Genomic DNA, 14,010 nt, shown 5'->3' on the forward strand with positions numbered 1-14,010 from the left:
AAAATACTAACCGGCCGTCCTCTCGGGCTCCAAAACCCTATAAAGCACCCCCCCTATCATCAACCTCCCTCGCAATCCCCCTCCAAAACCCCCTCTAACTCAATCAACTCCTCATAAAACCTCGCCCGCCGCCCTCTCTTTCTCCCTCTCCCTTCTCATCCCTATCCCCCATCCCTCCCCCCCCACCCCCCCAACACTCCCCGCATACACCAACAAACTCTGCTCCACCCCCACCCCACTACTAAGTAAAAACGGCAAATGACTCCCCAGCAACCAAACCCTCGGTTCTTCCACCGGCAGTGCAGAAATAAGATCTTTTTCCCTAAGAGATTTTAATTCTTCGAGCGAATTAGGCAACGATGTAAATAAAGCAGGAGGTTTATTAGGAATAAAAGCAAGATAGTAATTTTGGAGATAATTTACAGCGGTATGTTGAGTAGAGGCAATGTGGATACACATTGTTACTGCGTCGACGAGTGCGTCGAAAGTGTGGAGAGAGGGGAAAGAGGAAATATTTGCGCCAGTGGGAGATTGGATTTCTAAAGTCCAGGATTGGAGGTGTGTATCTTTTGAGATGGAGAGATCGGTGGGGTAGGAGGGACGCAGCATTCCGGAGACGAATCGCCGGAGCGTATACCACATTAGGTGCATGATTTTTGCGTAGGCATAGTTGTGGAATTTTTTTGAGTCTAGGTCTTTGAGGGGAAAGCCTCGTGCTTCGAGATTATGGGGTATGTAGTTTCCTATGAAATCGAATGTTTCGTATTGGTTTTTTATCATGCTTAGGGATCCTTTTTCGGATAATCCATTAATGTGGACGATGACCTGGGGGATTAAACTAGCTCGCGCAGCTGCATTTAACGGGAGAGTTTTCAACCAATGCGGGGATAGGAGTTTGAAGACGGGATGGGAGGAAGGGAGTGTACGATTAGATGCGATGATTATCCCTTCTTCGATTAAATGTGTATGTGTAAGATGAACACCTAATTCGTGGTGATGCCAGTCGGAAACTTGAGCGCATTGTTTTGCGTAGCGCCAGGACCAATCGGTTGATTCGTGAGTTTTTGGGGAGGAGGGGGAGGTACGTTTGTTGAAGAGGGTGAGGGATTTGGTGATGTTGATTTTGTAGTCGAGGATTATGGCGAGGGGGTGGAGAGCGCCGTTTGGGAGGAGGCTAAATGTGTTAGTGAGGATTTAGTAAATATGATACGAGGTTTAGTGAGAAGAGATGACGGTTAGCTCCGCTCATGCTTGCATAACTGCGGGTCGGGCTGATTGCAGGGCTGAGAATTTTCCAGCTTATACGTCCGTATGTGGGTAGTTCGTATGCATCATGCTTATCAAACGATGTCCAACCAGGATTTTTTATGAAGAATGATGGCGCTTACGAGATAGAACTTGCAACTCGTGCGCGACGTAAAGAGTGGGACTGCAAAGAGAGGGAAAGGCAACGCAACGAAACGAAACGGAATGTAAAGTCCAAAAACCACGGGACAAAGAAACGAAACACTTACTGAAAAAGGCTAACGCTTGCACACGCAAACCTCTTCCCATCATCACTCACCAACGGCTCCCCCTCTTCCACCCCCGCAAACTTTCGAAAAAAACTACAATCCTGCACATACAAACCCCCATCCCTCTCACCCTCCTCAATCACACCCACAGACTCCCACTTCCCCTGCGCCCTAGCCGCCGCCTTAAACTGTCGAATCCACTCCTCACTAGCCTTCTTAATCGTCACTGGATTAACCCCCGTAAACTGCTGTTGCGCATACACTTCATCCGAATACCAATCCTTTCTCATACCTACATTAGCCATTTTTCCAATATCTCTTCTTTCATCAAAGAGCTTTTTATTAACACTTTCGATGAGAGCAAAAGATCGTTGATTTGGTTCATCGTAGGCGAAATCTAGGAATTTTTCTGGTATGACTTTTTGAATGATGGGTGCGGTAGCAAAGAGACGATCTGCTTGGAAGATTTTGAGGGAGTGAAGGATATCGGTTTTTGGCTCTAAACTCAAATGAGGAGGGTAGCCGTCTGAACCGGGAGGTTGGAATTGAAAGCGTTCTCTGGCTTCGGCTAGAGAAATAGGAGCAGTGGGAAGATGAGATTCCAACTGATGAACATCGAAAAATGAGTCAAATCTGTCACCATTTAGTTAGTTACCTGCTGATGTGTGTTTTGGGAGATACAAACGTTTTATTTATCAGACTATAAACTTCTGAAACTGCTCTTTTGGTCCCAACATATGTACCCGTAGCAAATTTAGTCTTATCAAGGTCTTCCTTCAGTTTATCATCTTCCTCAGCGAAGATCGAATGAGCGAGGAGTTCCGCCTTGAGAACTCCTGTGTTCCATTCTATGGGCAAGGGTTTAGCTACTCGTCTCTTGTGTTGTCCATGATGTAGTATATCATCAACTTTTTGAAATATCCCCGGCATATTAAAGAAATAATTAAGAACACGGACAAGCAAATTGAAAACAAGTGTGAACGTCCGTCAATGGAAAGTAGAAGTAGTTATAAATTGAGTAGCAATAGTACAATGGCCAGTAGGGCTAGAGGGCACAGCACGGATAATTGTATGATGTTTGGAGAGTGTCAACGAAAACTACATGGAATTTTTCCCCTCGAGGAGAGAAAGGACCAAAATATAATAAATTCATGACGGCGCATACCGTTCAATGTGGTGAGCCGGCTTCAAGACTCAGAGCTGACTTATCTAAGATACTACCTTTCGGAGTCTAAAATGGGGTGAAAGTCAGCACATGGTTCAGCTGAAGCCCCAGTTTTACAACGCCTTAATATCAGGCTGCAGTACCTGTAAAAATGTGCAAAATTATCAAATAATGACAGATGATCTCATAATGTATATCAATCACCAAGTGTGCCGCGATTTCGAATAGCCCGTATCATAAAAAATTCTTTCGGACTTCCCTATTGAGTAACAGTAAAGTTTCCATTGCTTACTATCCCGCCAACGAAATTGTGTACAGCCCCTCATAATTCCATTGATGTCACAGCTGAGAGCGTTATAAATGAAATATGTCAGCTTCGGTTGATTTTGGCGATTTTAGGTTTCGAAGGCAACACCATCTGTCCCATCGCTGATATCTACGGTGATGTTTCATGCTTCCTGTAAATCGCCAATAATTCTTCACTGAAGTCATCCAACCTGATAACTCGAAATTGCTTTCTCCATCGTTGCTTAAATGACGATTCTCGATATTCCCCACTCAACCCACTGTTCCAAGCCACAAGTTCAACATTCCATCCTTTCTCAAGTGCTCTTTGCACATTTTTGAAAAAGCCGGCCGAATACTCCGCCTCAGCACCATCCCCAGATGCTAGAACAATCGTGGATGGTTTTGGGTAATCGTTTAGAGTTTCAAGTATCTTCATGTGTAAGAGCTCATCGACACCCTGTTCCACAAATGATACCGAGGACATATTTGTGGATGGACTTTCAGATCCATTCGACCGTCCGGTGAGGTATCCATTGCCCAGCCCACGACGCACCTTCTTGGGTGTCGACTCTCTTACTTTCAAGACCCTATCCAAAATGTTGGTTTCGTAACCACACTTCTCGGCCTCAGCGAAATGGACTGGTAGGTCTGAATGACTTGATCTGGATCCAGCCAAAATCCTTTTGGCAGCAGGGCGATTTCTCTCCATGATGAACGCTAGTGATTGATATGAGAAAGGCTGTTGTTTCATCTTCGCCTCTTCAGGAATTCCTCGTGCAATTTTCAAAGCTTGATGAAATCCAATCATAATGTTGCTACAATCAACGAATACGTGAATGGCTTTAGGTTCATTGGAACGTTGAAGATTAGCCGTAGCATTCAAAAGTGTCTTTTTGTCGATACCTAATTGATCCGATAGCTTCTTGGCTATCTTGGCTCTCTTCTCTTCTAAGGTCAGATTGTAAAGAGGGTGTATGGTAAGAGATTCGTAACTCTTTTTTGCACCCACGGCAGAAGAATAGCCGAAAAGTCTTGCAGATTTTGATGCTGAAGGCCTTTCTACCTCTGATTCCACTCCACTACTTTCATCCGTCTGTGAAATATCAGACAACACCTGTCTCCGTGTCTGTCTTTTCTCTAGTGGCCTAGGTGATTGAATATCAAAAAGCCGATCTGCAGCAAAGGGCGATCCACTATCTGTTTTCAACTGCGACAATTGCTCTTCCAAGTTCTCTTTCGGGAAAGATACCACATTTTCCAAGGACTTTTCCTTTTTGCTCCGGTGCCGCAGCTTCGGTAACTTCGTTCCGTTAACCTCATCTTTCCATCGTACCTCTTTTGATTTCGTCACATAGGCCTCGTATACATCAGGAATATCCGAATCATCCGTCGCAGAAGTTGGCGGACTGTCTAGATCAGAAAAAAGCCCCCCAGAAGTGAAAGAAGATGGTGCAGACTCAAATGAACCAACATCAAAATCTGTAGAAGTTTTCTCAGCATCGACACCTAAGTAATTCCATATTGGTCTGAAATCACCCAAGGCGCGAGCACTTCCATCTGTGTTTGAGGGCTCATCATTGACTGTACAATTGGAAGGTGGAAAATCGGTGCCTGAAGTCGAAACAGAGAGACGATTAAAGAGGTCGATGGCAGAAGTTAGGTCCCATGGTTGGGAGGTTTGCGGCTCGATCATGTAATTAATTTGGAGATCGACCTGGCAAATATGCGCAAGTCGAATTTATTCTAAGTATAGTTGCTGGTGTGAAATTGAGACTGTGAAGATGGATGAAGTTAGTGACTTGACTGATCTGATCTGATGGCTGTCATGGGAAGTATCGAGGCAAAAGGTAATCGCCGTTGGGTAAAACGTACAATAAGCCTGAAATGATGATTGCAAGTCTTAATCATAATTTCCGCTGTAAGATTTCGAAGTCGCTGTTTGTTTTGATATCAGGTAGAGGGTTTATTGAATGGTTCTGAGTTGAACTTATGACTGATGAGGGCAAATGGACTAGATGGGGGCGGTTGCTTCAACAAGGTCGAGTTCGGTAATCCGGTTCTATGCCATTGACTATGGAGTGGAGTACGGAATACGGAGTAGAGTAAAACCTTAATGATTCACCTAAGCCACCAAAATGGCATTGCTGATAGGCTGGGAATGTTATTAGTGTTGTTAGTGGCTCATTTTAGTGGCAGGCCCTTCCCTCGTGGCAAATACTCCGGAAGCCCTCCACCACGATATCCCCTACGGAGTAAATCTACAGCACAGATCCAAATATCTTGATCTTACTACATATAAAAGTCACCATATCTGTCCGGATGATTATGACATGGTGAATGTACATGATATCGAACTCCTCTTGCGTATATTCATTTGTTTTGCGGTAGAGTTCTCTTTCATCCAACATCCAGGGTAGAGATAACGTCTAGGCTGATTGGTTAGGCTTTCGAGTGGAAACCAACAACTTTCGTATTCGTATTTTCACAATTGGATGGAAAACAATTCAGAACTGGCTATAAAAATATGCCTTGCCATCTTTCTCTTGATATGTTTTACTTTCCTTAGCTACTTGAATTCTTTTGACATTGACACGCAATTTCTATCGCAAAAAGCGGTCATAGCATCATAGTCCTGAACCTTCAGGTCATAACGAAGTTCGTTTTGTTTGGTTATGCCACCAGCCTTTCAATTCATATCTAGAAATAACATATCCCATGTTCCATAAACCCTTCATATAAAACATATTCATGGTATCATCTTCTTCTTTTCAGTGGTCATCTCCAATTCCATATTCCATACCCAGCTTCCATCACATTTGCCCAGTTGGCCTTTTCCGCAATATTTAGCATTCCCTATCACTGCTTCATCATCATTACAACATCACATTCGTCGACTTTCTCTTCTCCCAAAACAAAGATCCTGCCTATTGCCCACTATTTTTCATCTCTTTTACCGCTTCCAATTCCAATCCATGACAGGAAGCCTCCTCTCTTCGTAACAGAAGAAGTGGATGAAGAAACCGAGAGACTACTGAAGATACTTGGTCTACGTCTCTCGCGTGGAGTATAGATCACCTCTGATGGTTTGCCTATGTATCCATAAATGTTAGATAGATACTACAGATTGCTAGCGCAAGCAAAACACTAAGAACATTACTTACGGATATTTCCCGCTCCTCCAATACCATATGACCTCGGTCGCTCACCATGTGTATCTATCGTTGTTGAATCAAAAGTCTCTCTGAAAATATCATTTACATTACTGTTCGTAGAAGGCGAAAGATTGGACGCAATGTTTGGCGAGTCTCTTTTCTCTGTTGCTGATCTTTCCGTCGACTGAGCGGGCCTTGAAACTACTGCGAGGAGGTAATATCCCGCGAATTCTTTATTTGAGCTACCTGCCTCATCTTTCGTACTTTTCGAATGATTTGGAAAGTACCAATGCTGACTAGGTGATGATCGACGAGATTCTTGGTAATCTTGAATAGGTTCGGCGGGGCTTTGATCTGAAGGAATAAGAAGTCGTTCACGAGAAGTATTATGTGCACAGTATGTTGTATATGAGGTTTTTCCTGCAATTTTGTATGGTAATTTCGATTCGATTCTTGAGCGCGTTTTAGAACCTGATCTCGAACATGAGAATGATGATGAAAGAATGAAAGGAGTGAGGGACACCATATCTATGGATATGTACGAATCTACGTCAGTTTCGTGGGGAGCGAAGGGTAAGATCGGCAGATTATAGACAGAAGTATAAGAGGAACGAGAAATGGGATTGGATGAAGAAACCTGGCATACCGAATATATACGTGGCCAAGCATTGCGGTCTCTGGAGGCAATCGTTCATCTAACAGGAATCATACATATAGTGGAGGTAGCTCGACAACTCTTCATAGGATGCGAAAGATAGATGTTTCTCTATTAAGCCACGGGGTACCTACCGGTATGACGTTGCATGATTGCAAATCACGCATATAGTAAAGTTTTCCATCGGTTTGAATGGCATAGGACATATTAACCGTCCATGACAAGAATATACCTACCGATTGGCCCACCACATCTCATCCAAATAAAAAAAAACTGCAAATATCCAACGGCATCTAATCTACCGTATATGCATGAAGCCCTAGGAAATGAGTATTAGCAGGGATGAGAAGGAGAGACAGAATAAAATACACTTCATATAAGAAACGGCAGTAGAATACAAAGGTACACAAAGACTTAGTGGGGGCAGCGGATACAAACCCATAGAAAGTATGCAACGTTATCTTTTATGTTGGTTTGATCTGCATGTACTTACGAACCTGGAAACCCCACATGAAGGTTTTTGCGGGGTACGGTACTGATTGAGATGTGTATATGTAGTAGATGTCAAAGTTGATACTTGGTGCTTTTAGATTCTATGTTTGTTTTCAAGATGTTCGTTCGTGATGGGTTTATTTATTTATTTATTTCTCTTCTCTACTCTTCCTATTTTATACTCAACCCTCTCCCTCTCAAAAAATCCACAAATGACTCAAGAAACAACATCGATATCCGATTGGAGGTTGGACCTTCCTACCACTTTCACACTCTAAATTTCAAATTTTAAATTACGACATAAAATAAAATAAAGTGAAATAAAGTACCACCAAATCATTCAAATCATTCAAATCACTCAAACCATTAAAAACATGACTAAAGTTACACACATCCATACAGAACCCAATATCTCAGACCCAGATCCAGATCCACATCCAAACACCTCAACCCTCTAAATCTTCACAACTCCAGCCCTCAACATCATAATCTATTAAATCTAATCTCCAGCCCATCTAGAAGTTACATACATACATACATACATACATACTCCAAACACCCGAAGCAAGAAATACGCAATAGTACATACAGTACATACAACATACGGTTCATTACATTGACATTTAAGTGACACCCGTCAAAATGCTAGAAGCCGTTGTTTTTTACGGCTCGAGTGCATGCATGCGCTGTGGTATATATGCGAATATCCGTTTTTGTCAAATGTACAATGTATCGAGTCTTGGTTTTTGTTTTCGTTTTGGGTTTGTTTTTGTGCTACTGATGGGTTTGGTCGGAAATGTGGGTGCATTTGCATTTGCATTTGCATTTGCATTTGGATGTGTATCAATGGATGCAATTACGGTGATACAAGCTAATTGATGAATTTAAATGTAATTATGTTGTGTTACCTAGGTACCTATGTATAGGTACAAGTGTCAAGTATGCAGTACAGAGCTGTCATTCATATCAAATCATGTCATGTATATCATGTGAGATTGAGCTGTGCGTGCACATACACATGCACATGCCCGTGAAATAAGAAAGCATGGAGTATGAAGGCATGAAACTGGAAGTATGTATGATACTAGCCCACCTAAAGTTTGTTTGTTTCCGCATAGAATTTGAAATTTGAAATTTAGGCAAGATCACCTACAGTAGCTACTACCGGATTATATCTGAATATTCAGATAAGTCCAGCGAGTTGTAAGATCTTATATAGATAGGTTGGAGTGAGCTTATAAGATTCTACTGGTTATACGAGGTATAAGATCTTACATGGAATGTTAAATGTAGAGTTTAGATCAACGGGATTTTATCGGTGCTATCTTCCATAAATCCATATAGCTCCGCGGCCCTGTCTTACGCAAGTTTTTCCATCGATTAGAATTCCTAATATAAAAGCTCCTGGACATGACAAAACTTCAATGACCTCCCATCCTCTTCCCAGTACTAGCAGCAATTCCATCCCCAGATCTGCAGTTCACAAAAATCACTCATATATAAAAATCAAGATATTCCATCTAATAGACTGATTTATCATTTCACCGATTGTGTAATAGGAATTTCCAATTACCGCGTGATTAGATCAAGACTAAGAAATCTCAAGATCATACCACGAAATGGTAATGTAATGTAAGAAGCTAGCTATAACCAAACTACACCCATTACATTTACAAATTCAAACCTTACATACACAATCTCACATAGTACGCATCCCAGCTCAATCTCATACTGGTCACACATCCTCCATTTGCCTCATCCTCACCAAACCATCAACTCTCCTACTATTGCCCAAACTCTACAATCCGTCTGCGACTCACTCGTCACTTCTAGATTCTATCCATGTCTCTCATCATGCGATTAGTTTGTGCATACGCATTGAACTAACTATTATCAACCGGGACATACTTTCTCTTCGATGCAGATTTGTGTCTATTCCCCCCTAATGTTTGGTCGCTAGATTGAAAGCTAGATGAAGTAATATTATTTTGTTCCTCTAATCTAATTCTGGAGCTGGGCATTGGAATCACGACTTCGAATGAGGATTGTGGTAAAGTTGAAGAGATGTTACTAACATAATCCTCACTATCAGATTCTGTAAGATTGATGACAAATGGAGATTTTTTGTGGTGAGAAGATTTTGTTGAGGGACTTTTGAGGTTACCGGTTTTGGTTGATGATTTGTGGGAGTGGGAAGTTCGGTATAAAAGATTTGAGGTGCGTGGTCCAGATTCTCCCCATAGAGTGTTTCCGCTCTCAGTTTCACTATCGTTAATGATGAAGGGTTTGCCTCGCGAAGAATGTGGCTTTCCATTTGTGAGATTTTTAGCGCGATGTGTGGTTGCTTGATCAGGAGAAATGGCTGTTGAAAATGGTGATGCCGAATATATGCCAGGAGAAGCTTGCTCTGGTCTGACTTTAACAACTTTTTGTGTCAAGTTACTTCTTGGAGCCGGACGTCTTGCGGAATCGAACCCTGAGGCTGGACTCGAATTGCATATCGATCTCGCAAAAGGCTCTATTGCTTTTGATGTAAGATTAATTGCTGGGCTCAATCTTGGAGATTTGAGAGCAGGTTCGTCGTCAGGATGGATCAAACGTCTCCTCTTTTGTATTTTAGATAAAGCGTCTCGTAGATTTTTGACACTTTCTGATGAACTTGATTCGTCAAAGCCGGACAAATTTGAGCCTATCGAGTTTGATGATGTGGGAGTTGATGTTTCAATGCCATCCGATACGCTACTTAGAGTTCCGACAATATGTGGCATCGGCTTCGGCCGTTGACTCAGAACAACTTCGATAGCTATAGAAGTTGTACTTTTTGGAATTTCGTTTAAAGATTCCATCACCGTCATAGATGATTGAGCTTCCATAAGTGTCCCTTGGCTATCATCTTCCGGAGAACACTCGAGCCAGGCGTTGCATAGAGAAATGCCCAATGCCATGGAAACAGACCTATCAACACTATTCCCGATTATTTTCATTTGTTCTCCTCTTGTTCCTACCAACACCTCATCGTCCGGAAAGCTTTGTGCACGACGTAGTTCCATAATTGTCAAGCGTCGTTGCTGATCCCAATGTAAACTATTCCCCATACGGGAATCCTCCAAGTTTATCGTCACTAAGATGGTTGGAAATAATCCACGAGGTTTCACCCTCCCCCAGGCCCTGGAATTTGAAGTAACGCTTTCCCGAACTTTCCCAGACTTTGTGAAATATGGGAAGATGTTTCGTTCTGCTTTGGTCATAATGCCATTTCCGTTATTCCACGTCTTCGAAAAATTCATACCCCTTGGGTGGGTCGGTATGCAAGCAACTTGGAATCTATACATTTTAGACAAAGTTTGTGGTGTGACATGATCCGGATACTTTGTACATTGAGACGTCGCTCCATCTCCAATGTAAGGAAGATCAGCTATGGAGTCTTCAGCGGTGAGATAGTTGAAAGGAGTGGGGCAATGAATTCGACTACCGAAAGATTGTCCATTTGCCAATTTACCCAGTCCACGTTCACCAACGTGAGGAGGGTGAGAATGTGAAAGTTCGGGATGCTTGAGTGGAACGAAACCAGGGGCAGCGAATGAGACAAATATTCGACTTCGTGCTTGGGAACTACCAAAACTCCATGAATCAAGTAGGAAAAGTTGTACTTGGTACCCAAGACCAACAATGGTGCATATGAGTTGGGAAAGAATATCTTCCTCACGTCCCAAGCCTTTTTGAGCCATGGTCAAGACATTTTCTAATAACCCATACTTAGGCCGATAGAAATCAATATAAGCCGCAACAGATGCGACGAGTGATTGGTTCCGCAGGCTTTGATCATTGCCCTTATTCATATTCATTCTGCTAAAACCTTGACAAGGACTACCCGCCAAGATAACGTCAACATCACCTGGTGAAGGAATTCTAAATTTTTGCGGATTGCCTTCAAAAGCCTGCACTAGTAAATCGTTCACCGAACCAAAGAACATGTCAGTTCCCTCCGGGTCTTTTAAATTAGTAGAATATGTTTGTACTGCCGCTGAGAATAAATCAACAGCCCACTTGTTATGTACTGCTCCACCTTCTTCCAAGCCACGACCAAAATTGCCACCACCACAGAAAAGATCGAGCCCGTTCAGAACCCTCCGTTCGAGTGGTGCTTCGGGATCAAACCCTTGAATGAGACCTTGCGGCGTGTCGTCCTCTATCGGTATTAATTTCTGGCCACCCTCCCGCAGCCGTTTCGTGATGATAAAAGCATTTGAGCCTCCATCTCTACAATAGGGTGCTGGGACATCGTCGGCTAAGATTTGTTTTTCGGTATAAAACCGTATCAAGCATGTTTTCTCGAGTTTAGCAGCTGACATCTTATCTTTTATATCAGTGTATATAAGCTCATTTGGTCGACAAGACACAGCTTTTTCAAAGTCTGATCTTCTTACAAGTCTCCTCAATGTGACGTATAACTTAGAGTTTTCCTCATCGTATTTCACAACCTCATAAGGCTCGAGACCATTCTCTGATCTGCGCCGAGGAGGTAATGCAAGTATTGTCTGTCCAATAGGGAAGCGATCAATTATCGTGGATGACAATGAGGAATCATCCTTGGACGTTCGTAGATGCTTACATATTTTGTGTGAATCTGTTAACGTTACAAAGTTCTCATTGTCCAGATATGTTTGACGAATGAAAATATCCGTCTCTGATGGTAGGCCATGCCAAACGACGAAGACAGTACCAATGACTTCTTCCTGAGGTATCCGAGAGTCAGCAGACCCTCAAGTACAGTTATCGCTAAATAACAACTCCTTGGGGTATGGATACTTCATTTTTGCACAACTAGTGTCTGAAGGCTTGTAGAGCCAAATTCCATCAAAAGAGTATTTACCACGGGGACTTGTGTGCTTGGTTTGTACGTATAGATACCAGCAATGGTCTTCTGCTTTCCACCGGCTTGTCTCATCTTTCCAAACAGAATCCGGACCATCCTTGGTGACTGATAATACATCCCCTACTTTGATAGCATCAAGCATTTTTTGTCGTTTGGCTGCTTCCCATTTGCTTATTTCAACCCCCAAGTTATCCTTGGCACCAAAGAGAGACATAAGTTGATGCCTTATCGAAGAGTTGGGATCCCAAGTAATGCGTGCTCTCCTAGGCGAAAGTGACAGTGGTGAATGCACCTCTGATCCTTGTGTATTTTTTGAAAAGACAGTTGGTACCAGAGGTTTGAGAATGTGTCCAAATCTTAAATGGCTGAAACAATCGTAGACATATGGTGTGACAATCGTCATATTCTCTACTATTGGATGTTGCTTGATGCTTGACTTTTCCAAGACTTCCTTCCAAATGTCCAACGAGCGAAGCTTTTCCATAACACCAATCGATTCCTTGAACAGAAAGTTAATGTTTGCCGAGACGGTTTGTCTTAAATCATCTCGGCCATATTCGAGATACCAAGATTGGAACTTTGATGATTTTGCGTGGACTTTCCTACACCATTGCGCAAATTCTGTCCGGAAGTTGCAAATTGATACTTTTTTCTTTTGCTCCTGACATGCCAGAGAATAATCAACAAAATGCTTTGACAGATTCGACAACCATAAAAAGCCAAGGTGAAAACGAGAATATTCTGGGGTTGGTTTCCCTAGCCGATAGTAAATATTTGCCTTTGCATTCAGATCAGACTGAAGCCAGATAGCACCATCAACGTCGTCAACTTCTTCACCATAGTTTCCTATAGAACATATTTTGAATGGTACACCTTGAACGTAATGACGTAAGCTTCCAACACTGAGGATTCTGTCGAAGAGCAAGCATGAATGGCTGGCCTTGCTTGCGAGATCTTGAAGGCCCCGCATTTCATGCCCATAGAGAGGGGTATCAGGCATGTAAATTGAGAAATCGGTCAACTCGAATTCCACAAAATCTTCCTGTGTCGACGGTGGCCTCACCAAATTTTGGTTGTTAACTTCCTGTGATAGAACCGCATATGCCTGATACTCTTTGCTTGTTGGCAGTGGGGGAATGTAGCCAAAGTACCGTGACTTGGGATATATGAGCTCTGGCGGGTAGATGGAGATATTTCTCTTTTGGAATAGAGGCGGTGTAGTACTGTCAACATCTGAAGATGTCGTTTGATCGAGGTCAAGCTGCTGGGCTAAAATTTGTTGGTGTACGAGTTTGGAGTTATCAGTAGAGGTTGATGGATCCCTACTGAAGTTACCAGAGCGAGGCATTACTTGCAAAGGACTCAAGTTAATCACTAAAATTGAAGACTTCGATAGTGCTTCAAGTGGTGATCTCCGTTTGTAGTTAAGGACCGACGATCTTCATGTATTTCAACAAGACTCGGATGCCCCGAACAGGATCTTGAGCTGTTGTTTGTTGAATTGAGGTCTCAATTTCTAAGAATTTGCTCAGCATTCAATTTAAGTATTTTTGACTATGAGGACATGACTAACCTTGTGGTAAAGATATCTACCACAAGGACTTGACCATGTATTGAAGGGTTACCTCACAGAATGCCAAAACTGTATGATGATAATTGGGGGTTTTGTCTAATTGTTTCTGTTCTGTATCAAATATTGGCAATGGCACACAGGATAATTTCTGACAGCCTTGTAGTCAATGGCATTGATGAGCTTCAAATAGATAATGACAGTTAGTTCGTTCTATATAAAGGAAGGAAAAGGAACTGCAGCAGGACGCGGTTAGCTTTGTATAAAGGAATAAAGCCAACGTAAATATATACCGAGG

At 42.4% G+C, this 14,010-nt stretch overlaps 4 protein-coding genes across 4 annotated transcripts; all 4 read right to left on the reverse strand.

Annotated features, from left to right (window-relative positions):
• Positions 1-111: 111 nt before the first annotated feature.
• SS1G_07973 (hypothetical protein) lies at positions 112-2,444 on the reverse strand (the record flags this gene model as incomplete). Its single annotated transcript, XM_001591297.1, has 3 exons — positions 112-1,174; positions 1,515-2,147; positions 2,200-2,444. The coding sequence occupies 3 exons, from the start codon at positions 2,442-2,444 to the stop codon at positions 112-114; spliced, it is 1,941 nt and encodes a 646-aa protein (XP_001591347.1).
• Positions 2,445-3,115: 671 nt separating this feature from the next.
• On the reverse strand, positions 3,116-4,660 carry SS1G_07974 (hypothetical protein; the record flags this gene model as incomplete). The annotated part of the gene is made up of 2 exons (XM_001591298.1): positions 3,116-4,060; positions 4,301-4,660. The coding sequence occupies 2 exons, from the start codon at positions 4,658-4,660 to the stop codon at positions 3,116-3,118; spliced, it is 1,305 nt and encodes a 434-aa protein (XP_001591348.1).
• Positions 4,661-5,713: 1,053 nt separating this feature from the next.
• On the reverse strand, positions 5,714-6,924 carry SS1G_07975 (predicted protein; the record flags this gene model as incomplete). Its single annotated transcript, XM_001591299.1, has 4 exons — positions 5,714-5,796; positions 5,922-6,056; positions 6,129-6,647; positions 6,909-6,924. 4 exons carry the CDS (start codon positions 6,922-6,924, stop codon positions 5,714-5,716), a joined length of 753 nt encoding a protein of 250 aa, XP_001591349.1.
• A 2,171-nt stretch (positions 6,925-9,095) lies between these two features.
• Positions 9,096-13,490, reverse strand: SS1G_07976 (hypothetical protein; the record flags this gene model as incomplete). Its single annotated transcript, XM_001591300.1, has 3 exons — positions 9,096-9,102; positions 9,175-11,995; positions 12,140-13,490. 3 exons carry the CDS (start codon positions 13,488-13,490, stop codon positions 9,096-9,098), a joined length of 4,179 nt encoding a protein of 1,392 aa, XP_001591350.1.
• Between the last annotated feature and the right edge of the window lie 520 nt (positions 13,491-14,010).

Source organism: Sclerotinia sclerotiorum, genomic scaffold (assembly GCF_000146945.2).
Source record: "Sclerotinia sclerotiorum 1980 UF-70 scaffold_10 genomic scaffold, whole genome shotgun sequence".
Classification (NCBI taxonomy): Eukaryota; Fungi; Ascomycota; class Leotiomycetes; order Helotiales; family Sclerotiniaceae; genus Sclerotinia; species Sclerotinia sclerotiorum.